The sequence below is a fragment of the Gorilla gorilla genome, chromosome 4 (assembly GCF_029281585.2).
Source record: "Gorilla gorilla gorilla isolate KB3781 chromosome 4, NHGRI_mGorGor1-v2.1_pri, whole genome shotgun sequence".
Classification (NCBI taxonomy): Eukaryota; Metazoa; Chordata; class Mammalia; order Primates; family Hominidae; genus Gorilla; species Gorilla gorilla.
In genome coordinates, this window is record NC_073228.2 from 182227915 (window position 1) to 182255898 (window position 27984).

Here is a 27984-nt window from a genome sequence, read left to right on the forward strand (position 1 = left end):
ATTTCAGCAGCACTTTCTTCCCAAACTGCTTTCCAATCAAATCCTCTTTCTCCCGTAAGAATTATCACAAACATAAATTGCCTAATTAATAAACTTAATTCTTATAGGTTTACGTATTTATGTCATTTGATAAACAGATGCTGGCCAATGTTAAGACTCCTAAGGACTTGGTATTAAAAACTGAAACCTCTCATCAGAATTTCTATTTTTATATCTGTGACTCACCAAACATACTTGGAAATGTCCATTTTCCAAGCTGACTTTCCAGTTAGATTTTAATCTTAAATAAAGTGTGTATGTGGTTTTATTAAACAAACTGTCACAATGGACAAACTGCATGCCTTTCCATGAATGTCTGCTTATCACCCTGATATCACCCAATGAAAAAGAATACAACACTTAAAATTTAATAGAATTCTAACAGTAAACATTTTCTGAGTTTTGGTTTCTAGTACCTGCTTATCTAGAGTTAATAATAATCACCCGTTCAACAATTACAGAAGAAAAACTTTTAAAGTTAAGTTCTAAATTTGAAGTATATAAAGAATATTCCTTTAAGAATATAAAGTAGTCAAGATTTCCTTTTACTCAAAAAAAATCACTTCAGAGGTGACCTCCATGTACAAAAGGCAAGATCAATCACATTTATCACTGGACACAAAGGATATTTCAAAGGTATTTAAAAATGGTAATTTCAAAAAGAAAAATTAATTTTAATTTTTCTAATGCATTATCAAGACCATACTTGCTTATTAACAAGTTAATTATGCTATTGATACAAAACATACAATATTTACACTTAACTGTACAAAATAATTTAATGTTTACAAAAATATTAGAATGTTTAGTTGACTGACACAGTCTTAAGTAATCTCTTCTAGAGAAGTATATAGTAAGACCACTGATTCCCATTTCATTTCTTTTTTAATAAGTCAAAGAAAGGATGCTGCAACGCTTCATCCAAGGTAATTCTTTGAGTTGGATCATATTCTAACATTCTTCGAACCAGGTCAAACAGTTTCTCATGTTCTTCATCATGACAAAGCATAAATTCCTGGGGGAGAAATGTTTTTGTTAAAAAAAATTATTAATAGTGCAAAACACGTGGTTTATTTAACCTTTAATCTCTTTGCTTTTACCTTCAATGGTTTGCAGCGTCTCCTAACATATCTACCAGCAGAACTGTGTTCATCCCAATCTAGCTGGTTATGGTGAAAATACTTGCGTTTTCTACAGAAAAAAAAAAAGTCTGGATTAGTAAAATAACAAGAGTCATATCTTTACCCTGCACCCATGAGGGGAGACATGGAAAGCAGCTCTCTCTAGGTGTATAGACTTATATAATATATATGCATACAATTTTTAAAAACCTCAGCAACAATTATATATCAGACACCTCATATCCTCCACCCTGTGAGGTTTTAGTCTCTCAACTAAGTTGTTCCTATCACACATGGAACAATGTCAGCTTAAAACTAGGGTCCCCCTGGATCCAGTCCTAAAATTCTGTTTCCACTAGATCTAGAATGGGGCTGGAAATCTTTAAAGAACTCCCTCGGTGGCTTCTGCGATGAAGCTGTGTTTGGAAATACCACCTTGTCTAAGAATATACAGCTGGTTAAGGACAGAATAAATTTCACACTTAAGAGTGATATGATTCCAAAACACAAGCTTTTCCATATTCTATGTATTATTTTTACATCGCCTTAAGAAAACATTTATGCAAACGTAAACTTGAGTTTAAAAAAAAAAAAAAAAACCCAAAAGCCATTTTGTTTACTAGATCAGTGGTCCTCAACCTTTTTGGAACCAGGGACCGGTTTCATGGAAGCAGATCCGGGGAGAAGGGGATGATGGTTTGGAATGAAACTTCCACCTCAGATCATCAGGCATTAGATTCTCGTAAGGAACCTTCATGCAACGTAGATCCCTCGCGTGCGCAGTTCACAATAGGGTTCACATTCCTATGAGAATCTAATGCCACTGCTGATCTGACAGGAGGTGCAGCTCAGGCAGCAATAATGCTCACTCATCTGCCACTCACCTCCTGTTGTACAGCCCAGTTCCTAGGGGTTGGGGACCCCTGCACTAGATCACAAGGTAAATATTTTTTATTATATTAGTTTTTAAAAACATGGCCTAGTGCAGTGACTCACACCTGTAATTCCAGCACTTTGGGAGGCCAAGGCAGGCGGATCACCTGAGGTCAGGAGTTCAAGACCAGCCTGACTAACATGGTGAAACCCCATCTCTACTAAAAATACAAAAATTAGCCAGGCATAGTGGTGGGCACCTGTAATCCCAGCGACTCGGGAGGCTGAGGCAGAAGAATCACTTGAACCCAGGAGGCAGAGGCCGCAGTGAGCTGAGATCGCGCCACTGCACTCCAGCCTGGGTGACAGAGTGAGACTCCATCTCAAAAAAAAAAAAAAGAGTAAGATGCACTTAGAAGTTACCTCCAGTACAGAAAAAAAAAAAAGTCAAAATCTATAGTCCTTGGAATCAGTATTACAACAACGTTGGGTTTTCTGTAGTTTTAATATATGCTATTGCACGTATCCAACAAAAGGCTTGAATCTTAAAACATACCTTGTTTTCTGAATCATGTGTTGTGGTATGGGTCCTAATATTCGTTCCATCATTGCCAGGTGCTCTTTACTATCATGAGTCTAAAACATGTAAGAAAAAGAAATTTAGCACTTTCCATTTCCCTACAAACACATTAACTTGTTTAATCTAAAATTTTAGTTTCCTTCTTTATTTGTATTTCTTACACTGTTTAAAGAATAACTGGGCAAGGTTACCAGAAAAACTGTCTCCTCATTTAATCAGCTGCTTAACCAAAATTAACATCCAGTACCCAATGAATAGTTCACTTGTTAACACTTACCACTCCCAGGCAACAGACATACATACAGTCCCAATAATTCTCTAAACAATTCTGAGCTAGGTATGTGGGAACATGAATTTCAAAAAGGTTAAGATACTACCTCAAAGTCATATAGCTCATATATGAGGAAAGTTAAGCTATCAACCCATGTCAAAGCACATATCCTTAAATTAGTAACAGAGGCTTGGCTAAAGTAGAATACAGAAAACTGTCAAACTTACAGCTGGAATGGTATGCTTCTAGAGCAGAGGTTGGCAAACTTCTGTAAAGGGCCAGATAGTAAATATTTTAGGCTTGGCTCGTCATGAGTGGTCCCTATTGCATATTATTCTTCTTTTTGTAAAAACAGGCACCAGGCAGGATTTCACCATGGGCCAAAGTTTGCTAACCCTTGTTCTGGAGAGCAGAAGCTGTATGCAACACTTTTAAAAGAAATCTATCAACTACTGTGCCTTGCATATTGCTTCCAAATCGTTGTGGTACATGACAGGAATAAGTAATACTAGCTTCACATTTTAAAGAAATTCCTTAGTTTAAGAGTATTTTGCAGGGTGGAGTTAAAATATAAACCACCTCTCAAATAATATATACTTAATTTAAAACTCAAAGTGATTTATAATCACAAAATCACCTGAAGCATCCATTTCATATAAGTCAGATTGATGAAAGCATTCACTTTGCTTAACTTTTTCTTGACCCTACAGCTCACCACTGCAAAACCAGACAATACCTCCCAGAACTGATCGATAACCATGATTCTAAGACATCAAACTTATCTATAAACTCAGAGTACTTTTCAACAGGATCTCTACAGCTTAGACAGAAACAGAAATCTGGTGAGGTGCCCCACGAACAGGGAATTCATCACTGTGCAACAGCTGCCTAAGTGACTCTTAGCCCATCATAGCTGCATGCCCCCTGCACTGCTCTAACTTCAAATCAACCTCAACAGTACTAGCTGGGATCTCCAGCCCCTCTTCCCCAAACAAAACAACACAACACCTTGATCATACCACAACCCTACTTAAAGTTCTTCAATGGTTGCATCACCTAAAGCTTTCAAGAATTTAAATTTCAGGCTGGGTGCGGTGGCTCACACCTGTAATCCCAGCACTTTGGGAGGCCAAGGAGGGCAGATCACTTGAGGTCAGGAGTTCGAGACCAGCCTGGTCAACACAGCAAAACCCTGTCTCTACTAAAAATACAAAAAATTAGTGGGGTGTGGTGGCTCGTGCCTGTAATCCCAGCTATTTGGGAGGCTGAGACATGAGAATCACTTGAACCCGGGAGGCAGAGGTTGCAGTGAGCTGACATTGCGCCACTGCACTCCAGCCTGGGTGACACAGTGAGACTCCATCTCAGGGAAAGAAAAAAAAAAAAATTAAGATTTCAGATGTAAGTACAACTTAAGGACAGAGTGGAAAAGAAAGTAGAGTTTCCTACTTTTTGTTTTACCAATTAAGGACTTTTTATTTTTAAAAGCAAACTACCAACAACTATGACTTTCATTACATAAAAGAGACATTAAAAAAAAAAAAGCAGGAGGTATAATCTCTAAATAAGGGTCAGAATGGCAAACCTAGACAACCATTTTCATTTTGGACCAGTCTACTTTTGGAATCCACTGACTTCTAGGATCAAACCAATACCTTGCGAAGTCTTTTATGAATTGATCCTTGCCTATTGTTATAATTTTCCCATTTATACAAGACACTCTGACAACGCTATTCTTCCCTGAGTAGAATATGTTCCTTTACTCCTCTGTGCATTTACAGATACTATTTCTTCTTCCTTATATGCCCACTGCACTCCAGTTTTCTAACTCCTCCTCCTCTTCCTATGTTCTCAGTGACGCCTTCTCCAAAGAAAGTAATTATTAACCTTTCCTGGGTTCTCCCTACCTAAACTTTGTCTTTTTTTTTTATTGCGACAGAGTCTCACCCTGTTGTCCAGGCTGGAGTGCAGTGGCATGATCTCGCTCACTGCAAGCTCCGCCTCCCAGGTTCACGCCATTCTCCTGCCTCGGCCTCCCGAGTAGCTGGGACTACAGGCGCCCACCACCACGCCCGGCTAATTTTTTATATTTTTAGTAGAGACAGGGTTTCACCATGTTAGCCAGGATGGTCTCGATCTCCTGACCTCATGATCCGCCCACCTCGGCCTCCCAAAGTGCTGGGATTACAGGTGTGAGCTACAGCGCCTGGCCCTCCCTACCTACACTTTCTACATTGTTCCATCACAGCAAATGCTACACTATACTGCAATAGTTTTCCAATGTCTTTTGCATGACTTGAGGAAGATGTCTCTTCACCTTTATGTACTTATACTTAGAAATGCCTAAGACGTTATAGATGCTTAATACTTAAGAGTAAAACACAATCCCTTGTTGTTCCTGAATTCTTTTATAAAAGGAATAAGTGACTCGTTCATGGCCATATTGATAGTCAACATAACTAGAACTGAAAACTGGCCACATTAACACTACTGCAAATTTAAGAAGAAGCTCTACAATTTAAAAAAGGAGACAGTATGAACCACATATGAACCATGTGTTACAAACACTAATCACATGCAAAATTAACTATGATCACTCACTCATAGTAATATTTCATTCAACTGTGGTTTTAAAGAATGACCATTTTGCCTAAGTTTTAATCTCAAGAATAATGATGATGGCAATTTTCCAATATAGAAGTCAAAACTTTAGCATACCTTTAACGTTTACAATTTGTTATGAATTATTAAATGGAATTTACTAGCCACGTACCTGAAAGACTGTGAAACCAAGGTAATATTCAATAAGAATGCAACCTATGCTCCAAACATCACAAGGCTGAGACCAACCTAAAGCTATTTTAAAACAAATAGAAACATTTTACTATGCAAAAACTTTTAATTGACAGTACATTAAATCCTTCCCTATATGAGTGCTCCCTTTACAGAACCCATTTGGGAGAATATGACACCAAATTCAGGGTTTATAGTTCTAGTTTTACAGCAAATGCTATTCAACACACTCCATAGTCCATATGCTCACATCAAGACACAGTATTCTAACTAGGGAGGGGTGCATGTTATGTAAAATAAAAGGGGGCTACCATTTTCCAAGTATACAACCAATTCGTGCAAATATTCCATAGTCTCTGAACTGTTTATATAATGGGAGAGCACTGCTGTTAAAACCATTATTATGCTCAGTTCATGGTTAGTCCAAGAATTTTTATATTTTATTAGCACAAATACAGGTTTATAATTATCCTCAGAATGAAATTACTAATGCCTTATCAATTATCATCAGCTTGATGCATGAGTTTACTTCTTTCGTTAAGAGAAATATTACCGTTTTGCACAAATTGTGTAAAAAGTATAATGGGAATTTTAAGCAGTTTCACCTATAAGCAGAAATTACAGACACATTGGAGCTCAGAGAGGGATCTATATATAAACATCAGGGCTGTCTATACATGATTTTATATACTTTCTCCTTCAGAATTCTCAATGACAGTATTATTCAGATCAGAATAAAACATCTAGCCTTCTTAAATCTATACTGACTGGGAAGGAGAAAGAACCAACCACATAGATATTTTAATATTTCAAAGATCAAATATTTAGTAAAAAAATGTATAAATAAAATCTACATTCAAAGACATTTCAATTACTTTCATTATCACTGAAGTTAAAGATAAAAGAAGAAATATATTCAAGTCAATATATAATGACTTAAGTCATTTTTGTTAACCACCTGCTCCAGTGTCTATCATTTGAACAAATGGATAATAGAGCATGGGCCAGGCGCGGTGGCTCATGCCTGTAATCCCAGCACTTTGGGAGGCCGAGGCGGGTGGATCACCAGGTCGGCAGTTCGAGACCAGTCTGACCAACATGGTGAAACCCCGTCTCTACTAAAAATACAAAAAAATTAGCTGGGCATGGTGGCAGGCGCCTGTAATCCCAGCGACTTGGGAGGCTGAGGCAGGAGAACGGCTTGAAACCAGAAGGCAGAGGTTGCAGTAAGCTGAGATTGCGCCACTGCACTCTAGCCTGGGCAATAAAAGCAAAACTCCATCTCAAAAAAATAAACAAACAAATAACAAAAATAAAAATAATAAAAATTTAAAAAAAAATATATATATATAAATTAGTTGGGCGTGGTGGTGTGCACCTGTAATCCCAGCTACTCAGGAGGCTGAGGCAGGAGAATCGCTTGAACCCAGGAGGCAGAGGTTGCAGCGAGCTGAGACTGCACCACTGCACTCCAGCCCAGGCAACAGAGTGAGACTCTGTCTCAAAAAAAAAATAAATAAATAATGGAGCATGGTTTCTACCTATTAACACATACAAAATCCGTAAATGCTAGAGCTCGGACCTCATAAAAGTTTTATTTTTCGACCAGGAATGGTGGTTCACACCTGTAATCCCAGCACTTTGGGAGGCCAAGGCAGGCGAATCACAAGGTCAGGAGTTGGAGACCAGCCTGGCCAATGTGGTGAAACCCCATCTCTACTAAAAATACAAAAAGTTAGCTGGGCGTGGTGGCGGGCACCCGTAAGCCCAGCTACTTGGGAGGCTGACATAGGAGACTCGCTTGAACCCGGGAGGCAGAAGTTGCAGTGAGCTGAGATCGTGCCACTGCAGTCCAGCCTGGGCGACAGTGCAAGACTGCGTCTCAAAAAAAAAAAAAAAAAAAAAAAGTTTTATTTTTCAACCACTCCTATCTCCCAATTTAGTCTTTTCCCAGGTGACTGTAATCTTCTGCAGTACACCATTCTAAATCATCTCATTCTTGGATGAGTTAGCTTTTATACCCAACATGAGGCCAACTGCCCACTTCAACTCTAGCACCTGACTACATTTTCCTCTCCAATTGAATTATGCCTTCATCCTCACTCCACAAACAAAGGACCTTTCTATTCTCCCAATCTCCTGATTCTTTCTCCTCAAGGCCAGTGACTCCAATTTCAGATCTGTACTATCCCTTACTTGGCCACATTTGGAACTTTATTAGTAAGATTGACCGTATTCTGGTGGGTGCGGTGGCTCACACCTATAATCCCAGCACTTTGGGAGGCCAAGGCAGGGGGATCACTTGAGCCCAGGAGTTCGAGACCAGCCTGTGCAACATGGCGAGGCCCTGTCTCTGTTATAAAAAACATAAAAATTAAAAAAAAAAAATCCTTGGCCGGGCACGGTGGCTCACGCCTGTAATCCAAGCACTTTGGGAGGCCGAGGCAGAAGGATCACCTGAGGTCAGGAGTTCGAGACCAGCCTGGCTAACATGGTGAAACCCCATCTCTACTAAAAACTATAAAAATTAGCCGGGTGTGGTGGTGGGCACCTGTAATCCCAGCTACTCAGGAGGCTGAGTTAGGAGAATCGTGCGAACCTGGGAGGTGGAGGTTGCAGTGAGCCGAGATGGTGCCACTGCACTCCAGCCTGGGTGACAAAGTGAAACTCCATCTCAAAGGAAAAAAAAAAAAAAAAAGGGTTACTATATACTATATTTTACTCAATCTAGGACAGCACACTGTACGATGCACCACTGTTTGATATACCAATAACAAAGAAAAAATGCCAAATATTTGGGGAAAAATCTGATTCTTAAAATGAGGAATCTATTGCCTTCTAATCTCTGAAAATACCTCTCTGTCCACTATCTCTTCCCATATTGCTTTCTTTTACCCTTACACAGTAGCTCCTTTCAACTTGTACTAAGCAGAAACCCTATTATTATGCATTTAAAAGACAAGCTCTAGAGTTGTGCTTGTTCAATATGGTAACCACTAGTCACATGTGGCTGTTTAAATCTGAAATAAAATTAATGTAAATTCAAAACTCAGTTCTCCTCAGTCACACTGGCCCCACTACAAGGTAGTCAGTCACGCACAGTGACTAGTGGCTACCATATGGGACAGTGCAGAAATGGAACATTTCCGTCATCAAGGGAAGTTCTGTGGGCAAGAGCTGCGTAGCATTCTTGATTTCCTCACCCCTTTACTACTCTACTCTAGGTAAATATCAAGAGTTTGCTTTTACACTCCTATTCTGAACTACCAAGTCCCGTTGGACACACAAAAAAAGTAAAAAGTATTAAAATACGATTCCACAAAAATGCTTTACAATCTAACCTCAGTTGGACCTAACTTTAGGCTAAGTAATCAGCTTATTACATTCAACTCTCTTGATATGCCTGATCTGAATGTTTCCCAATGTCTCCAAGCTCCCAAGCCAATCTCTGACTTCCCTGATTTATTAACACGACCTGATCTATAACTTTTAATGTTGAGGCATAACACTCCCTTAATAAGTCCCTTTTTATTTGAAAACTCTGCACCTTAACTCATTTTCTTTCCCAGACTTTCTCACATCAAGGGTTATCACAGGAGCTCTCTTAGAGAAGCCCCTTTCTTCTCTTGACCTTTATCCATCCTATATCTAGACATCTGCCAACCAGTTTCCTCAGTATTTTTACCAGCCATGTGCTTTTGTGATGGCATGAAAATAGGTACTCATATAACTTCAAAATCACATTTCTTTGATGCATTTAGCTAACACAGCCTGTTCTCTTATGATCATTTAAGATTTACTTGTTCAAAAATAACCACCACCTGGAATATCTTTCCCAGACAGTATCACATGTTTACCACTCAGGAAAAGTATTTATAGCAATGTCCACACATTTTTTATGAAAATAGAAAATGTTTTCTGAATCCTGCTGAGAAGATCATACTTTCCCACCCCACCAGTAAAGCTGTAAAGAACAAAAATCTCTTATTCAATTATAATATCAGAAAGCCTGGTGCCTACTGACCCAAAATGACCTCGGGAGCTCTGTAGTGCCGGGTAGACACCAAAGTACTGTGATGTTCATCATCATACGTTGCACTGCCGAAGTCAACCACTTTGATATCTGTGTTTTTCAGTGTGCGTTCATCACGCTTCTAGAGAGACACAGTTGAGTAAACATGAAACTCAATAGATACATTTTATAGCACTACTCAAAAGGCCAGCACATGAATTATCTTCTTGATTGTCAAAGTAAGCTCATGAGAAAGGCAAAGAAGGATTACTTCTTTTTGGTTAAACATCAGGATATAATAAGGCTCAGAAGTGAAATTCCTCATCCAAAGATCACCAAGTTAAATTAATTTTAAAGACAACCACCAAAATTAAAACAAGTCTTTAACTTACCATTTTAGAATTATATTTGACTACATAGTCAGACTTCACAAACAAAATATTTTCAGGCTTCAGATCTGTATGGGTTAATTTATTATGATGTAAAACTACAAGAGAACAAAAACACATTATTAGTTTCACTTACAAACTTAATTTGTACTAGGAGGGAAAGGAGGACTGGCAAAGGATACAGTGGTCAAGAGATGATTCATCTTTACTTGTAAAATGTCTGTTTTTTTAGTGACAACGTTTGGATATATAGCTTGTATAATAAAAACAAGTTTTCTGGTGCTTAAAGATTTATCTTAGTTGTTAAGGAGGTACAAACATAAAAAATATTTAAAAATAAAGATTTATTGCTGTGCACAGTGGCTCATGCCTATAACCCCAGCACTTTGGGAGGCCGAGGGGGGCGATCACAAGGTCAGGAGATCGAGACGATCCTGGCTAACACTGTGAAATCCCATCTCTACTAAAAATACAAAAAATTAGCTGGGTGTGGCGGTGGGCGCCTGTAGTCCCAGCTACTCGGGAGGCTGAGGCAGGAAAATGGCGTGAACCCGGGAGGCTGAGCTTGCAGTGACCCGAGAGTGCCACTGCACTCCAGCCTGGGCGACAGAGCGAGACTCCGTCTCAAAATAAATAAATAAATAAATAAATAAATAAATAAATAAATAAATAAAAAGATTTATCAAGTGTACTTACAATTTATTGACTGGCAGATCTGATACGCCATCTGCCTGATGTGGTCAATTTGAAATGGCAGAAAGCTGTTTTCTTTAATGAAATCGTAAGTACTAAGTCCCAGCAGTTCAAACACAATACAAACATGACCATGATGATCAAACCATTCTAGCATCTGGACACATCGGCTAAAATAGAGCAAAATAATAATTCAGTTTATGGAAATCTGAATATTTCATGTAATATGATGGCTCCTAGGTTAAAGTTATACTTACAAGACACTATTGGGATCAGTACTATTTAAGTGCTCTAATACTTGGATTTCTGAACGAGCTGCTTCACGGTAACGGCCTACATTTTTTACGATTTTCACTGCTACATGCATGCCATCCCTTAAAAATAAAATTAAGATAAAAATGATAAATGTACAAGAGTGAGTTGAAGCCATGTTATGCTCTAGAGCATAATCTTAATTACCAATTCCTCTATGCCATTTAAAATAATCTTTCAGAACATATTATAGCAGATTCCATATAACATCTTCTTAAAACATTCTGATAAAATACTTTATATGAAGTGATAATTCCCTTAATACTTATAAGTTTTAACGTTTGCTCCTAGAATTTTAAATTTGATTACATTTTATACAACAACAGTTTTAAAAGATATATACAAATGTAAGCCAAAAATAGGATATGCTACTGTTGAAAGCATTCATTCATTTACCAGGCTAGGCCTACTCTGTGCCAGGCAATGCATAGATATTAGTGATTAAAAGACGGGGTGTGTCCCTACGTACTTCAAAGTCTAATGGAAAAGACAGACACAGAAACAACTTAGACTTCTTCGCAGAAGAGGTGACAAAGAACTGAGTCCTGAAAGATAGCTGGGAGTTTGTCAGATTGGGAAGGAAACATCCAGGTAAAGGAGACCCCAACTCTAAGTAATGAAGCCCAGAAAAACCTTAGCAGATGCACTGATGCCAGTATACAGAAACAGCTACAGGGGAGGGCAGTGGGCTTTAGACTGGGGCATCTGTAAGAATGCTTCCTAAAAAGTATAGAGCCATAAATGCTTCAAATCTTCAATTTCTTTTTGTCTTCCGTTTTAAACCTAATCTACCTACAGATGAGCCAGCATTCAAGCCTTCTTTTTCACTATGACCCTTCCACTTTACAAAACCATACCCATCTCTTACTAGTGTAACAGGATGTATGCCCTAGGCTATAAAAACATTTGGGGCAAACAAACACGTATTCTAATGGCTGGATACAAAACCTTTTCCCACATCCAGTGGTTTCCAATTCACTGCTTTCAACAAGGCCCCAATGAATGTGAACTGATAAGTCACTAAAAAATTTTTTTAATGCTTGGCATATACCTCAAGACTTAAAAGAACTCTAATAAGATTACTGTGACAAAGCTTCTACTCCTATTACATGACCAAAAAGTTTTCTCAGTGCTTGTATCCATAAAAATGAAAAAAGAAAACAGACAATGCTAGACAGTCAGATATTTATCTATGGCTACATGTACTCATTTTTTTAGAGGCCTCAACTGCCCCAATAAAGGAAACATTCCAGGCCAGATGTGGTACAGGTGTGTGCCACACGTGACTACAGGCTCGCACCTGTAATCCCAGCACTATGGGAGGCTGAGGCAGAAGGATCACTTGAGGCCAGGAGTTCCACACCAGCCAGAGCAACACAGTGAGACTCCATCTCATTAAAAAAAAAAATTTTTAAGATACATTTCATTAAATACACCAAGACTTAGACTTTCAAGAAATTCTGAAAGGACATTAATAGGATGACTGGTGAAATCTGAATAAAGTGTGCAGATTAGTTGGCAAAATTTGAAAACAAATGTATGTAGAATGATAAAGCAAATCTTATAAAATGTAAACATTTGGAAAATGGGTTAACATTTGGAATATATGGGAATTCTTTGAACTATTTTATCAATTTTTCTGTAAGTCTGAAAATATTTCAAAATACTTTAAAGTTCAATTTACATTCACATATTTGTTGCAGAAAAGCAAAATGTGGGGATAATTTAGGATAGTATTTATGGAAAGTGAAATGACAATAAATTCAATAATAAAACATTTCTAAGTATTCAAGAAGAGGTTGTTTATGGATGATGGTAGGTATCAAGCTGCTATGGTATTTAGATTCCCTGAAATGCATTTAGAGAGAGGTAAGTTTTATTTTTTAATATTAATATTTACAACAGGTTGGAAATTACATCCTTCCCAAATAATTTATGATAAAAAATTTTGTCATTTTAGAAATGTGCAGTTTCGCAAAAAGTTCTAAGAGCTTCACTTACAAAAGTTTTCAAGCCACAAAATAGAGGTCCTAGAGGAAAACGGTAAAATGAGGCAGAAAGGGTCAAATCACAAACTTTATTCTCTAGGCCCTAGATAATAAAATGTCTTTATAGTTTAGGAAGCTAACTCTTAACATTTAAGATTAGACATGCTTTATTGCCTCTGTAATCCAAAATTGCCAAATCTTATATACAGGGTCAAGGGCCTCAGTTCTGGAGTTCTGGGAAGTTCCTTCACTTGAACATCCACTTTAATTTCAATGATTTCCCCCTGTTGAAATTTGTCATCATTCTTTTTTTTTATTTTTATTTTTTTTGAGACGGATTTTCACTCGTTGCCTAGGCTGGAGTGCAATGGCACAATCTCGGCTCACCGCAACCTCCACCTTCCTCCCCTCCTGGGTTCAAGTGATTCTCCTGCCTCAGCCTCCCAAGCAGCTGGGATTACAGGCATGTGCCACCACACCCGGCTAATTTTGTATTTTTAGTGGAGAATGTATTTCTCCATGTTGGTCAGGCTAGTCTTGAACTCCCAACCTCAGGTGATCCGCCTGCCTTGGCCTCCCAAAGTGCTTCGATTACAGGAGTGAGCCACTGTGCCTGGCAGTCAGCATTCTTAAGATCCACATTCACGGTAAATAAATCACACACAGTTCAAGAAACTTTGGTGAGTAATTTGCCCCCCAAAACACGTGGCTACCATTTAAAATATATTCCATCTTGGCCGGGCACGGGGGCTCAGGCTTGTAATCCCAACGTTTTGGGAAACTGAAGCGGGTAGATCACTTGAGGTCAGGAGTTTGAGACCAGCCAGGCCAACATGGTGAAACCCCATCTCTATTAAAAATACAAAAACTAGCTAGGTGTGGTGGCAGGCTCCTGTAATCCCAGCTACTTGAGAGGCTGAAGCAGGAGAATCACTTGAAGCAGGAGAATCACTTGAAGCCAGGAGGCGGCAGTTGCAGTGAGCCAAGATAGCACCACTGCACTCAAGCCTGGGCAACAGAGGCCCTATCTCAAATAAATAAATAAATAAAATTTCATCTAAATTACGAATCTTTCCCCACCAAAAACATCAGAATGTTCGAAAAGGAAAAAAACAAACTTACATGCCATGATCAATGCACTCTACAACTTTGCCAAAGGCTCCTTCACCCAAAGTGTCCACGATTTCATCTAGAGTGAGGAGGGAAAAAGAGGTGTAAGTACCTGAGTACAAATTGTCTAGTTATTCAAACAATGAATGCTTAAGTGTGGAATATTTTCAAATGATCTCTAACAAAGCATAACTAAGGTTTCAGCACTCAAATTATTTTAGTTTCAGCTGCTACAAAAACAATTAGATAGAGCTATCTTTCTTGCTCTAATCTCAAATTCCACTGATTATTTTGGAACTTTAGAATAGAAATATTTAAATTCTACAGAAAAGAAGAAATACAAAAGAACAAACAAACCCACAAAAAACAAAATAAAAAAGCAATGAAGAGTTCTTTAGCCCCCCGCTGACAAACTATTCTTAAAAAGATTATTCTTTCTGCAAAGTTTAAAAAGTGTTGAAAAATATTCTATACATCTTGCTCTTAGAACGTCTCCACTTTGACAGATCAGGTGACCCTCCTCATCATCCTCTATACTCCTGGATCTTTTCCTTCGGTGGCTCTTCTGGAACGGCAAGTGGGCAGCACCAAGATCGTCCAGCCAATCAATATATCAGAGTGAATTCAGGGCAGAATACGCAATTCATTCAGCGGGGAGATATTCAGGCATTCAGATAAGCACCAGGCCACGAACAGTTGGCAGGAGCAATTTCAAATTCAGTCCCCAGAAATTCACAGGGCACAGTTTATGTTACAGAAGAAAAACATGGCAAGGAACAGATTTTCAGATAAGATACTTAAAGTGGCAATAGAAAAAAACAACACAATTGTCTCTTTAAAATACTGATTTAATTGAAGTCTGAAATTTAAAGAATGCAATGTCATGATTTACGTATCTCTTGCTATAAACAGCATATGCTGTGAATTGAGATGTCTAGTTTGTCAGAAAAATGTTTTAAAATGTCAAGACTATTTGAAATTATTCTAATTTAGCAATATTTTAAAATATACATGATTAAAATAAAAGGAGAAAATAAAGGCTAGTTAATTTCAATGTTCAATCTAATAAAAACTAGTTTTACTGAAGAAAACTTCGGGAGAAACTAATTCAAAGTTCACTGTTCAAGCAGGTGAAGATGTCTGAGTGTTAAAAAAAAAAAAAGGGGGGGCAGACTTTTTGGATGTTTCCCATTCAGCACCCATTTTCACAACTTCAAAAGAATTCATTGCAGACAGTGATGCACTGGACTATGGAACTATGCTCTATGCAGGTTAGTAACATTTAGGTGTCCACCAGTGCAATAGTTCACATTTATTTTCAAGTACCAGATAAAGGGTTTCTAAGAAAAAAAAAATGCTTAAGATTAAAGAAAAGATATGGGTGCATGATTTTTTCATAAGAATATGTTACAAATAAAAAAATAGTTTTATTATTAAAATCAATAAACTCATTATCTGGTCTGCAGAATATGAGGAAATGTGGGCAAATGAGGGCTAGCTAATAAATATACAGATCAGCTACAAGAATTTGGAGGTTTCCTTTAAGGATTTAAGTAATATAAATACCATTATAATATATCCAAATAGTATTTTACATATATATATAAAAAATTAGAAACTTATCAGCTCATTAAGAGTACACACAAATAAAACTCCACTCAAATTGAAAACAAAACCAATCATACCGAACGTGACTGATGACTTGAACAGTGTCTATTGCGCTTCCTTTTAGGACTGCTTCTCCTGCTGCGGACTGAAGATTTACTGCAGTGGATTCGATAACCGCTTTCAATGTCTCTGTGATAATGTCTAGGAATATATCCTTCACAGTAGTCATTCCTGTATTCGTCAACGTATCTCCGGTCCCGATAATCTCGCTCATTCAAGGACCTTGCTTCTAAATAATGACTGCAAACACATGAAAAGATTTCAAATTATTCTCTTCATTCTGCAATAATGTGGTTCAAACAAAACATTTTCTCAGAAATTCTTAAACAGCTAACTCAATATAAGAAAAAAATTCAAACAGATGAATTAGCATTTATATTTATCTCATAAAGCTTAAGAAATAATTTTACTTTAACAAACAAGCAAATGGGCCCATTATAGAGATTGCTGTCAAGCACTTCACACCAAGGAATAAAGCTTGAGTCAAGTCATTAATTCATGTCTAGTGTTTACTTGATTAAGTGTTCCTTTACCTTCTGCACCTGTATCTAAGCTGTCTTAGTCTCTCACAGAGGTACAATCAGAGGCAGGCAAAAAGGATTCCTTTCTCTTTTAATGTAAGAGCATTTTAGATATCCCTGGCACAGAGAGAATTCCTTCATGAAAGGTACATTAGAGCTATAAGGAGCCTTAAATGTATTCCAGCCCTTTCATTTTACCGACGACTACATTAAGATCCCTAGAAGAAAAATGATTTACCAAGGTTGTATAACAACATTAGTGACAAAAACTAAAATATTTTCAAACCACTATTATACAGGCCAATTTTATTACACACATCATCTATCATGTCTCCTCTACTCTTTGCATTTCTAGCCTTGTTATTCCTGTTTGAGAAATAGACAACAGAGCTTTTGAGGACTGCCTCATGTGCCAAAGGCATCTAAAATATATCCCCCTAAAATAAGAAAGGGATCCTATAGTTTAGCATTACAGTAGTTCCACCACCCTACTTCCCTTTGCATTTCTAATTTCCTGTCATTCCTGTTTGAGAAATACCTAAGAAACAACAGAAAACACCATCATCTAGTGCCATCGTGCTTTAATCTACAGATCCCTTTGAAAATCTGCTGAAAGCCATGGACTCTCTTCCCTAAGAAACACATAAACAAAACTTGGCAAGGAATTTCAAAGGTCATGGGCCTCAGGATGTCAACGGATCCCAGTTAAGTGGCCTTGATCTGATGGAAAGAAAAGGACATAGATTCAATTGGCCCAGTTTCCCGTCCCCCTCTCTACCTGGGATGAGTGTCCTCTTCAACAGAGTGCGAAGCTTCAAGAGGGATGCACATGGAGCACTGAGGGAGAGAGGGGACACCTGCCCAGTCAGACACATCGGCTAAAATAAGCCTAACAAGCAATGGAGTGACGGATGTTGACTAGATTGCCCTCACCAACCCCTTTCCTTTCCCCAGAATATGCTGTCATTCTTTTTCCCAGGGGGCTGGTTTAGGCAGAAATAGAAGCATCTTTACAACTACTACCCAATAGGGCTAGCATCAAATCCAGGCTGGGGAGATACAGAAACCCGGTTCTCTTTCCCTAGCATCAGCTTTAAGTTGTATTTATTGGAGAAACAACTCAGGATATTTGGGTAAGACTGTGGGTAGTCTAGGTTAGAGATCTGATCAGTTGGCTTGGAACTGTCAGGGAGAGATCACCAATACAATAAGCTAGACGTGACCACACTCTTAAGGGCGTCCTTCCCGTAAAAGAACAAAATCCTTCTATTAGAAAAAACTAGCACTAACAATCTTTAGCTGGAATACTGCATGGAATTAGAGCTGCTAAGCCATAAACAACGTATAGAGTAACAAAACATGGAGTGAACACCATGAGGACAAACTAAAAGGATGAGAGTCTCTTCAATAGATAATGGCCAATGACCAAGGCTGAGAGATTATATAAACAAAGTCTACAGAATTACACAGGCTATGGACAGGGTAGACAGGATGAACAGACTGATTTAATTTTTTAAAATATCCACTGAATGCCCAGTGAATATTTCACTATAGCCTTTCAAATAGCCAAGACGGATGAGGGTAAGGGCATTCGTTTTTATATCCACACAGGTCCTGTGGGAGATAAAAAAAAAATTATATAAGGCAAAGTCCCTGCCAACAAATAATGAACAATTTGAGATTACTCACATAAAAATGAAACAAAATCCAACAATGTAGGAAATTCTAAAAGGTTACAACACATGAGTGCTTAGAGTCAGAGATGGGGAAAAAATCTGTTTAAAATGGTCAGAGAATAATTACAAAAAAGATGGAAATAGAGTTGCATCTTAAAGGGAAGCCAGGATTTGGACAAAGTAGAATACAGAAGAAATTCCGGGGGAGAAGAATGGCATATTACCATCTTAAATTCATATGGCACTTTTAGCCACAATGGCTTAGAGATGGAATTGTCTATGCATTACTCAGGAAAAAGACAATCCCAGCAAGAGCCATTTTCACATAGGGGAATGTAGACAAATAAGTAAGCTGAGAATAGCGTCATTAAAAACCCTGCGTGCTAGGCTAAAGAGTATTATTTCTCAAAGGACGGTCTATTTATCAACAGTATCAAATATGGAGTTCTTATTAAAAATGCTAACCCTGGGCCTTAGGTCATACTCACTGACTGTAAATCTGGTCAACGTACCTCCAAGGTGATTCTTATTCACACTAAAGTTGGAGAATCACTGGTTTAAGACTTGATACTTTATGTTACAGGCTTCTGACCACAATATATAAAGGTAGGGTTTACAGCCACATCAGTCTTTCTAATGCAGAATGGATTAACTAAGCCTGTAGAAAGGGAGACCAATTCACAGGCTACCTCCAAAAGACAAATCATAAAGAAAAGACACTATGCAATATATATATGACAAATGGTTAAAATATTGCAATAAAAAGCTCTTCTAAATCAATAAAAATACTTTAATAAATAGGCTAAGAATAAAAAGATGTTCAAATGATCAATAAATATGACAGCGGACAAATTCGTTAGAAATTTAAAAATTCAGTTTAATCAAAACATTATTCTTGGCCTTTCAAAACAGCCAAGATTGGTGAGAGCATGAAGGAGCACGTTGTATAATTTGGCAAACTCTCTAGAAAAAGAAATATGAACCTGTAGCAAGAAATAAGAGTTCACATGCTTTAACTTAAAAATGCTTCTTCCTGGAGTGTATTTTCAGGAAATAATCAGTGGCAAAGATTTAGAAACAAAGATTTTTTTTTTTAATTATAATTTTACAGCTAAATAATGGGGACTAATTTCCTACAGAGATTACCATCTTTATACTTTTCTGCATTTTTCAGTTTTTTGTTATTTTATAAAAACACTCAAAGTTTTTGATCTTCAAAAATTAGAATATTCTGGATCATGGTAAACGCTGACCACCAAACACATCTGGTACAAATATCAAAGCAGGCACTGGCCTGGTGGTTAACTGGACTCAGTATCATGTTTACGTAGTTAACTATGAGCACAAATGAACTGTTCATCACTCACATCACTTCCTTTCTATATATACAACGTATAATTATCCTATGAATAACCAGTACTATGACGTTAAGCCTTAGGGTTTTTTGTATTTATTAATAGTGGGGTACAGATGGTTTTTTTTAGTGTACTGTACATTAATTATTAATTATCTCTGGTCTTTGAAATCCTGTCATAAACCTTCCCCCTTCCCCTTATATAACAATGTGTATGAAGCATGATTTGTCTGCACTGACTACAAATAAGCTCAGTTTGGCAGAACAAGTCTGTTAACGTGGAGAAGGAAAGAAATTACATACTGTTTTTTAAAGTAACCCCAGCTGGCTAATTTAGAAAGCAATCTGGTAAACAGTCCCAATGGAACATCTGCACAAAACGAGAAAACAGAACCAACAAAACAAACGAAAAAGGGAAATTAATGAAAGAGTGAAAACTTACCTAGCCTTTCTTTAATCATTTAGAACTTTAAGATTCCTTTAATTCTATATAAATATATTACCTCCAAATTTTACACTGGTAAGAATACAATAAAACAGGACACATGCTGTTGCAAGTTTTTATTGAGGCCATTTCCCAAATTACTAGCTACTACCTATGCAAAAGAATAGTTCTTAAATAAAGCCAGCTTCTAAAAATCCCAAACATATCCCTTGGCCTCATCTACAAATATAACCTGTACGACGTGGTATAAGTGACTAATAATACATGCTGCTTTTCTCTGTTGGAATAACTCCTCCCCTATAAAACCCTATCTTATTTCTGAAACAATGAGCACTACAACATACCCATCTCCCTCCTACATACAAGTTAAAGGTACTCATTGGGCATTCTATCACTATTACTTAACTTTTTGTGTGTCATCTCCCTAATCAGGTTACTGGCAGTTGGGACTCACCATGTTATTTAATACATTTTACATTCACTTACTGATCAACTGTCTCCTACCACTCCCAGGCAGACAGACATACATAAGGATAAGAACTTTGTTTTATTTACAGCTGTAGCCTCAGCGCCTATAGTCTAGTCTAAAATAAGTACTCAAATATTTTCTAAACGAATATTTGTTGACTGAATTATAAAACAATTTGACAGATGAAAGCTATATAAGCAAATGACAAATCATTTAAAACTATTAGAGCTAAAATGCTACTAGTTCAAGAGTTAATTTACCAATCAGATTCTTTAAACTGGTGATGTGGTTTACAATGCCTGTTCTCTTGTGTGCTACTATGAGATCTCCTCTTCCGCTTGTGACTTCCATGGTAGCTTTCATGTCCCCAGCTTTCTCTGCTATCCCAATCAGGACAGTGAGTTCTTTTGGAATGCCGCATCTGTTGATAGAAATGAAAAGGGAATTGTGGAGGTTACAGATGTGTGATAGGTAAATTATTATATATTAATATTATTTAAGTTATCAAAACCCAACACACAGGGTCTTACAGGCTCCAAAATCTTTTTAGGTGGTAATGCTTCCCAAGGCACTGGTATGTCAGATGACTGCTAAGAGGCATAGAGATCTAGTATTAAATTGTGGGTAATACTGATACCTTAAGACATTTTTTTTTTAAATTCTGATTACATCCAGGACAAATTCTCAGCTTGGTGCTTGTCTTCAACTAACACTTGCTAACTGCCTTTTTAAAAATTAAAAAAAAAGGGGGGGGCGCAAATAAAAAGGTTCAGGCCTAGTGTTTCCAGCAGACAAGAGTATTTAGCTAAAAATTAGTAACGTTTTTATTTATCTTGTTTTGTTACTTTCTACTTATTAGTGATTTTCCAATTAAGTTATTGACATATTTTCTTTTAAAAATGTTAACATTAAAATGTGAGCTAATTTATGCAGCTTTGGCAAAGTACTGTAATACAAATAACTGAAGTGCAAGACAAAAACACTTAGGGATATTAAATATGGGAGGTGACTTTGTTTTAATGGTAAAGAGCTATTCAATGATGAAGCTTCTTTTTCTCAAATTCTCCATAGTTCTTTTCTCTAAATCTCAGAATGACTCTAAGCTTTGAGAATATTAGTTCTGTGTGGATAGAACACAATATTCAACAGAGAAACTGAAGAGATATAAAGAGGTGATTTTAGGCCGGGTGCGGTGGCTCATGCCTGTAATCCCAGAATTTTGGGAGGCCAAGCCCAGGAGTCTGAGACCAGCCTGTGCTACATATAGTGAAACCGTCTCTACAAAAAAATGTTTTTAAATGTTTATGTGATTTTATGAACTCATTTTCTCTATCCAACAAGTTCATTTTCTTATCCAGCAGTTATTCTTAACCTTAAAATCTATTTGTAGTAAATCTGGAGTAACTCTGAAAAAGAACTCAACCTACAAGGATGCACACTGAAGCATGGTCACAGTGAAAGCAAATGATAACGGTGACATCTGACTTTATTTATAAACTCCAGTGCATAACCTGGGTTCCTTCCAGGCTCAGCATCTGTGCTCAAACAATATAACCCCTATCTGTCTCTCCCCATCTTAATTATTTTCCAAAGCAGTTAAGTTTTAACAGTCAGGTCCAAATTCTCCTAAACAGGGTGAGTTTAAATGGTAAAAAGAGAAGAATTTCACAATTCAGCAAGGAGCTGAAAAAAGCTAAAATGGAGTAAAACCCACTTAGTTAACCTCATTCAGCTTGCCCAAATGACTAATAAGCAAACAAATGCAACCAGAAATTTAAATGATTTTAAATGGATTAAAGGTTTTGAAGTGAGGCAGCTTCAATTCTTCTGGGAGGTATTCCACAAGGAAGTATGTGTCACGCCATCAGAGTCTGATTGCCACCAGATAGTCAGATATTTTAATTCACTCTCTTGCTGATTCTAATTCTATACCCATCAAGCATCCTTCTAAGGTGGCTCTCAGCTCACTGTACAGAGGAAGAGAAGGCACTGATCAGGCCAAACAGCAATTCTAAAACTCTTGTTAGCGTCTCAATGGAAGTGAGCATTCCGGTTTGATACAAATGGAGTCACTTCCCTATGGGAACGTGACATGAATAACAGCACACATTTACTTGAGGCAAAAGGCCAAAACACAAACTTTCTTCATTAGAGCTATCAAGAAAAATTTATGGCTGGACGCAGTGGCGCCTCATCCCTTGAGCCCAGGAATTCGAGACTGGCCTGGGCAACACGGCGAAACCCTGCCTTTACAAAAAATACAAAAAATTAGCCGCACATGGTGACTTGAGCCTGTAGTCCCAGCTACTGGGACAATCACTGGAGCCCAAGGAAGTCAAGGCTGCAGTGAGCCATGATCACGCCATTGCATACCAGTATGGGCGACAGTGAGACCCTGTCTCAAAAAAAAAAAAAAAAAAGAAAATGTGTATTTCAAGTGCAGTTCTTCTGAAGCGTTCCGTCAAATACCAAAGTTGTATTTTAACCACATCAGGAACTCAGCTTGGTTAAGCATTTTTAAATCATAGCAAGCAAAATCACATCTGATGACCGAGGGTTATTATTATGACCCTCCATTACTATGAAGTGTTTTTCAAGACTTATGTGTCTTCTTCAGTTTTGTTTTTTCCTCTTCTACTGTAAGCCTGCCACAACCAGCTAACCTCCAGCAAAACAGAACTCTCAGATTATCAGTTAATATGCAAACATTAAAATAAGAACGAGCTCCCTTGTGAGAGTCCAAAATTCTTCTCAAGTTCACTACTTCAAATGTAATTCAGCTGTTAGTCCCAGCCTCTGACCTCCCCCACTCACCCTGCAATGTTCAAAAATATTTTATCTGGAGGCACAAAGATCACCCGACCCACGTTCTATGTGGTAAGGTTCCTTCGCATACATAAAAAAGAAAAGCTATCTAGAATCATAACACTGCCTCTAATAAAGCATCCTACATGCTAGAGTAGGTATCTTTCAAAAAATAATGACACAATGGATCTCATATGTAGATCCATCGCCACTGCCCTTAAGATCTTGTAGTTCTTGACAACTTTACGCTATGTACATGGCTTAAAAACATCGAAACAGGTTATAAGTTTAGGATTGGATGGCTCCAAGAGGACTGCATTTAATGGGTTACAAGCCTGTAGGGGTGTGTAAAAAGCACAATCGCACAGGACAGCTATGAGGCAAGACAAAGTGGCTGGCGAGTTCAGTTTGCGAGGCGGTTTCCTAAGCATATCTGGGCTATTTAGGCAACCAGGGATAATAAGACGCAAAACCACCAGAAACGCAGGTTCGCTGCAACAGTGTTGTGTTCAGCATAGCACAGAGGACTAGCCTCCGCAAATTTCCACCTCTCACAAGGAGCTACTGCCCTCAACCACCTGGATTTGCACGGACGCCCGGTCCCCACCTCCCGGCTCCTGGGCACCCGGCCAGTGCCTTCGGCGCACTCAAGACGGGCAAATGCTTGACTCTGGAAAACCCCCGAAACGCTACAAACGGCCCAGGCCAGGAATCCAGGGGAAGACTTGATCTCCGACAACACGAATGCCAGAGACGGCTCTCGAAGGGTCTCCCGACAGGTCCTAGCGCCCGCCGGCTGGAAGAGGTCCCGACGGGGTTAACCAACAGCCGCGCTCGCCAGCCAGCAGGGGACCGCGAGCCCACGGCCTCCGGAGCCGCGACGCGAGCGGCCAGGGCCCTCAGAGAAGGGTCAGCGGCAGAACCGCGACGCCCGAGCAACTTTCGGTGCTTCCGGCGTGCACCAGCCGAGCAGCGCCTCGCAGAACTCCCAACTCAGCTCCAGAAGCCCAGGCCCCTAACGCGGTCGTTTCTCCGACACCTGGCTCGGAGACCTAAAGACCGACAGCCGCCTGTCCCAGCACACACCATCTGCAACCCTACCTCCGCAAAAGCAAATGGCCCTTCGGCCGAGAAATGTCGCCAAACTGCCGTCTTCCCTCCTCGGCCGCTGCGACAAACACCCCACAAAATGGCGGCAGCGCCGTCGCCCTAGAATCCCCCGAGTCGCCTCTAGCACCACCTACGCCGCGCGAACGCGCCTGCGTGACAGAGCCTTGCGCGCTCCCGCCGCTCCACCTAAGGGCGGGGCTCCACGTGACGTAAGAGCGGGACCCGAGCCTCCACACTGCGGCTGCGCGGCCCAAGCATTTTTTTTTTTTTTCCACCCCCCACCCCCCACCCGGTCCCGGGGCCTCTAGGCCGGGAGGGTGTTTACGTTCTCTACGGGCTTGGGTGGAACCGGGAAGGAACGCCCGTGTCCCGCCCTAAGTGTGTAACGCGTGTCTGCCCCCTCCCCCGGGACCTCAACTCCAGCAGCCGGCACTGGACAACGGCCCCAAAACCGCCCAGGGCGGGCCTCGGCTGGTGCCTGGGCTGTTCCGTGGACTGGGTGCTTGTCCAGCCCACTTGGCGCTTCCAGTCTAAGGTGGATTCGGATAAAGAGGCTGTCTCAGAAAACAAGCTCAAGGGGTGCTAATCTTTTCAAGGCACGTGCTCCTATTCGGAACAAAACAAAAACCCGGAGGTTTCAATGGAGACTCCTGACAAGGTTTTCCTGTTAGGATCCCTACCTCCTGAGCAGTTAAGGTAGCTGGAAGTTTCCCTAACGAAGTTTTCCCCATTTTTTTTGTCCCTGCGGGCTGATTTTATTCAAAGCTGAAAAATGTCTCTGAGCTAGTGATAGTCCGTTATGGGGCTTGATTACCTCAAATAAGGTATTCTGCAGTTCTGAGAACCCCCCAGGCAGTTCCCCCGTGTAAGTATGTAACATGAGAAATATTAGGGTCAAAGTCGGAGCCCTGTGGGGAACACTTAAGGGCCAGAGGGAAAGGGGCCTGAGAAGGAATGATCAGCAGAGGAGGAGAACCAAGAATAGGGTGTCAAAGCAAGGAAGGGCTTAAGTGAGGGAAAGGGTTTAGGTAAGGTGAGACTGAAGATCGTCGTGGGGGACGGCGGGCGGGGTGGGGGTTGGCTTCTGTATTCTGACGGGGATTCGCTGGATAAAAGGGAAAGCTGGAAATCAAAATTGGGAGGGTAGGGTTGAACTCTTGTGGGTATTAGCCCAATAGCATGTGGGAGACCTGTTATCCTGTTAGGTGAAAGGAGGGAACAGAAATACCTTTAGTGATCTAACATGATAGAAACTTGTGCCATCTGGTTTGGGTAAGTAGGGTAAATTTAGATAAATCTCGGAGATTGTACAGCATTTCAAAAAGTAAGTTGATAAGACAAGTTGAATTTTCATGGAGATTGCACTCCAAGAAGTGAAGTTGAAAAGAAACTTGGAAAACTGGAAGGGTAAACTCTTTACGCTACAGAATGAAACAAATGATATTATTTTCATCTAGAATAGCCACCATTTTTGCATCTACAAATTTAAATCTTACTCATCCTTGAAGGGCCATTTCTTTACGATGCTGTCTCTGACATCAGTTCCCACCCATTTCCCTGCTCCTGACTACTCCAGGTAGATGTGAAGTCCTCAAATAGTGGAGTATTTGGAGCCACCTGGTATGCTAACAGATTTTGCCCAAAGAGTGAAATGTATTGGTTCTACAGTTGATTACACATCCTGTCTCAAGGGAATCTATTAGATAGAATGTTGAGCTGACTGGTCTGGGCGATAATACAAGGTAGAGTGGGGCTCAAATTGCAGCATATGAGAATGTAAATTCAAGCTGGCACCAAAGAATGTTCTCCTGTTTCATGGAGTAGGAGAGATCCTGCCTCCTGGGGTTATAAGAAAGTGTGGTCAGGACAGCCCACAATTCTGCTCAAAAAAGCAACACTATGTTAAAAGGCAGCCACTTGAAATGCCACCTACAGAGGCCTTTATATTATAGACGTCACACACACTGTTACCCAATAGTAGAGTCTGCTTGTAATTACATTCATCTCGCTTTAGTGTTTTAATTTGTATGCCACCAAAAGGTCTAATGTTTAAAAGTGTGTAGTGATCAGAAGGAAGCTGAGAATGACTAGCACCTCTATGCTATGTGATGCAGCACTATTGTGCCCCTAGTCACTCTCTGTGGCTTTGTGCTGAGTTTGGAGACAAGGACCTGATTTATATTGTCTTTGGTATCTCAGGCCTAGAACCCAGTAAATATTTGTAGGTTGTGTACATAAGCTGCTTTGGGCCATTTTGCTCAGTTGGTTTAAGGTCAAAGTGAGTAAGTTAAAGGTAGACATTTCATCCCAGCATCACTGCACCAGTTAGCTTACCACCCTTTCGTGTCAGCCTCAACCCTTCCTATTAAGTCAGTTACCTGGCAAGACTTAATGAAAAGGTTTATCTAAATTTCTGAGAATCTACTACCAATACCAGAAACACTGCCTAATCCAGTGGTTTCATCTCTACACAAGAACAAGTATGTCCAAAAAAACCTTTGAGTTAACTGATGTGTCAAAGCAACCAGTCAAAGGCTGGCACGGTGGCTCACGCCTGTAATCTCAGGTTGCAGGCAGAGGTTGGTGGATCAGTTGAGCCCGGGATTTCAAGACTAGCCTGGCCAACATGGTGAAATCCCATCTCTACAAAAAATACAGAAAAAAAATTGGCTGGACATGGTGGTGCATGCCTGTGGTCCCAGCTACTCGGGAGGCTGAGGTGGGAGGATGGTTTGAGCCCAGGAGGCAGAGGTTGCAGTGAGCCAAGATCGGGCAACTGCACTCCAGCCTGGGTGACAGAGCCAAACCCTGTCTCAAAAGCAAAGACAAAAAGAACTAGTTTAAGAATTTTTTTGGCTGGGCGCGGTGGCTCACGCCTGTAATCCCAGCACTTTGGGAGACCGAGGCAGGCGGATCATGAGGTCAGGAGTTCGAGACCAGCCTGGCCAATATGGTGAAACCCCGTCTCTACTAAAAATACAGAAATTAGCTGGGCATGGTGGCGGGTGCCTGTACTCCCAGCTACTTGGGAGGCTGAGGCAGAAGAATCGCTTGAACCCAGGAGGCGGGGCTGCAGTGAGCTGCGATCGTGCTGCTGCACTCCAGCCTGGGTGACAGTAAGACTCTGTCTCAAAAAAAAAAAAAAAAAGAAAGAAATTTTTAGCTTTGAAGAGCAACCAAAGGAATATTCTTATCACATATTCTAGGATATGTATACTACATGCTTAACTTCAGACATCAAAAACACTCATATATGAAAGCCAGGTTTTAGAGTAAAAGTCTAAATTATTGTGTAAATTAAACAAAAGCTTATTACCTTATAGAGTAACCTTTACAAAGGTATAAACCTTTGCAGTTATAGCCTCTGTTATTAGCTGCTGGTTACTGATACTTACTAATTAGACTTGCTTTTAGCTATCAAATGCTCATTCTATGCTAACCACTTCATATACATGATCTCATTTAATCATCTGAATCCTATAAAGTGATCATTGGTTATTTGCCCTAGATCAGTTATCAAGTCCCAGAATCAGGATTCAAACCCAGATCTTGCTTGCTCCAAAGCTCTTGCATTTAATCCGTTCTACTGACTGCTTCAACTTACACAACAAACTACGTAGCAACTTACTTCACTTAGTCATTAGAGCAAACATGCTGAGTCCATCTTTCAGCAAGATCAAAGGTTTGTCTTAAAAAACCACTCTCCAAGGTAATATATCATTGAAGGCTTTTCACAATGACACAATAGATCTGTT

The 27984-nt window shown here is 39.5% G+C and overlaps 1 protein-coding gene across 11 annotated transcripts; it reads right to left on the reverse strand.

The window, feature by feature from the left end:
• Window positions 1-563: 563 nt before the first annotated feature.
• Window positions 564-27976, reverse strand: CLK4 (CDC like kinase 4). Of its 11 annotated transcripts, none has more exons than XM_031011380.3 (14): window positions 24221-24348; window positions 20575-20735; window positions 19704-19770; window positions 15867-16089; window positions 14656-14746; window positions 14194-14260; window positions 11029-11145; window positions 10775-10941; window positions 10082-10176; window positions 9702-9831; window positions 5658-5740; window positions 2590-2669; window positions 1140-1230; window positions 564-1054 (listed from the first exon to the last, which is right to left on the reverse strand). In XM_031011380.3, the coding sequence occupies exons 2-14, from the start codon at window positions 20675-20677 to the stop codon at window positions 914-916; spliced, it is 1455 nt and encodes a 484-aa protein (XP_030867240.1). In that variant the 5' UTR covers window positions 20678-20735; window positions 24221-24348; the 3' UTR covers window positions 564-913. The 11 variants fall into 11 exon arrangements, with proteins under 11 accessions (XP_030867240.1, XP_055242385.1, XP_055242388.1 ...); XM_055386410.2 differs by lacking the exon at window positions 24221-24348 and adding an exon at window positions 23727-23825; XM_055386413.2 differs by lacking the exon at window positions 24221-24348 and adding an exon at window positions 17149-17984 and having other exon boundaries at window positions 20575-20644.
• Between the last annotated feature and the right edge of the window lie 8 nt (window positions 27977-27984).

Excerpts from the sequence above, each read along its gene's own strand:
- CLK4 (XM_031011380.3), bottom strand. The coding sequence starts at position 20,677 with ATGAAAGCTACCATGGAAGTCACAAGCGGAAGAGGAGATCTCATAGTA. Across the intron at positions 19,771-20,574 it reads CAGTTTAAAGAATCTGATTG|ATGTTCCATTGGGACTGTTT; the intron begins GTAAATTAACTC and ends CGTTTTGTGCAG. Across the intron at positions 10,942-11,028 it reads ACTGATCCCAATAGTGTCTT|CCGATGTGTCCAGATGCTAG; the intron begins GTAAGTATAACT and ends GCTCTATTTTAG.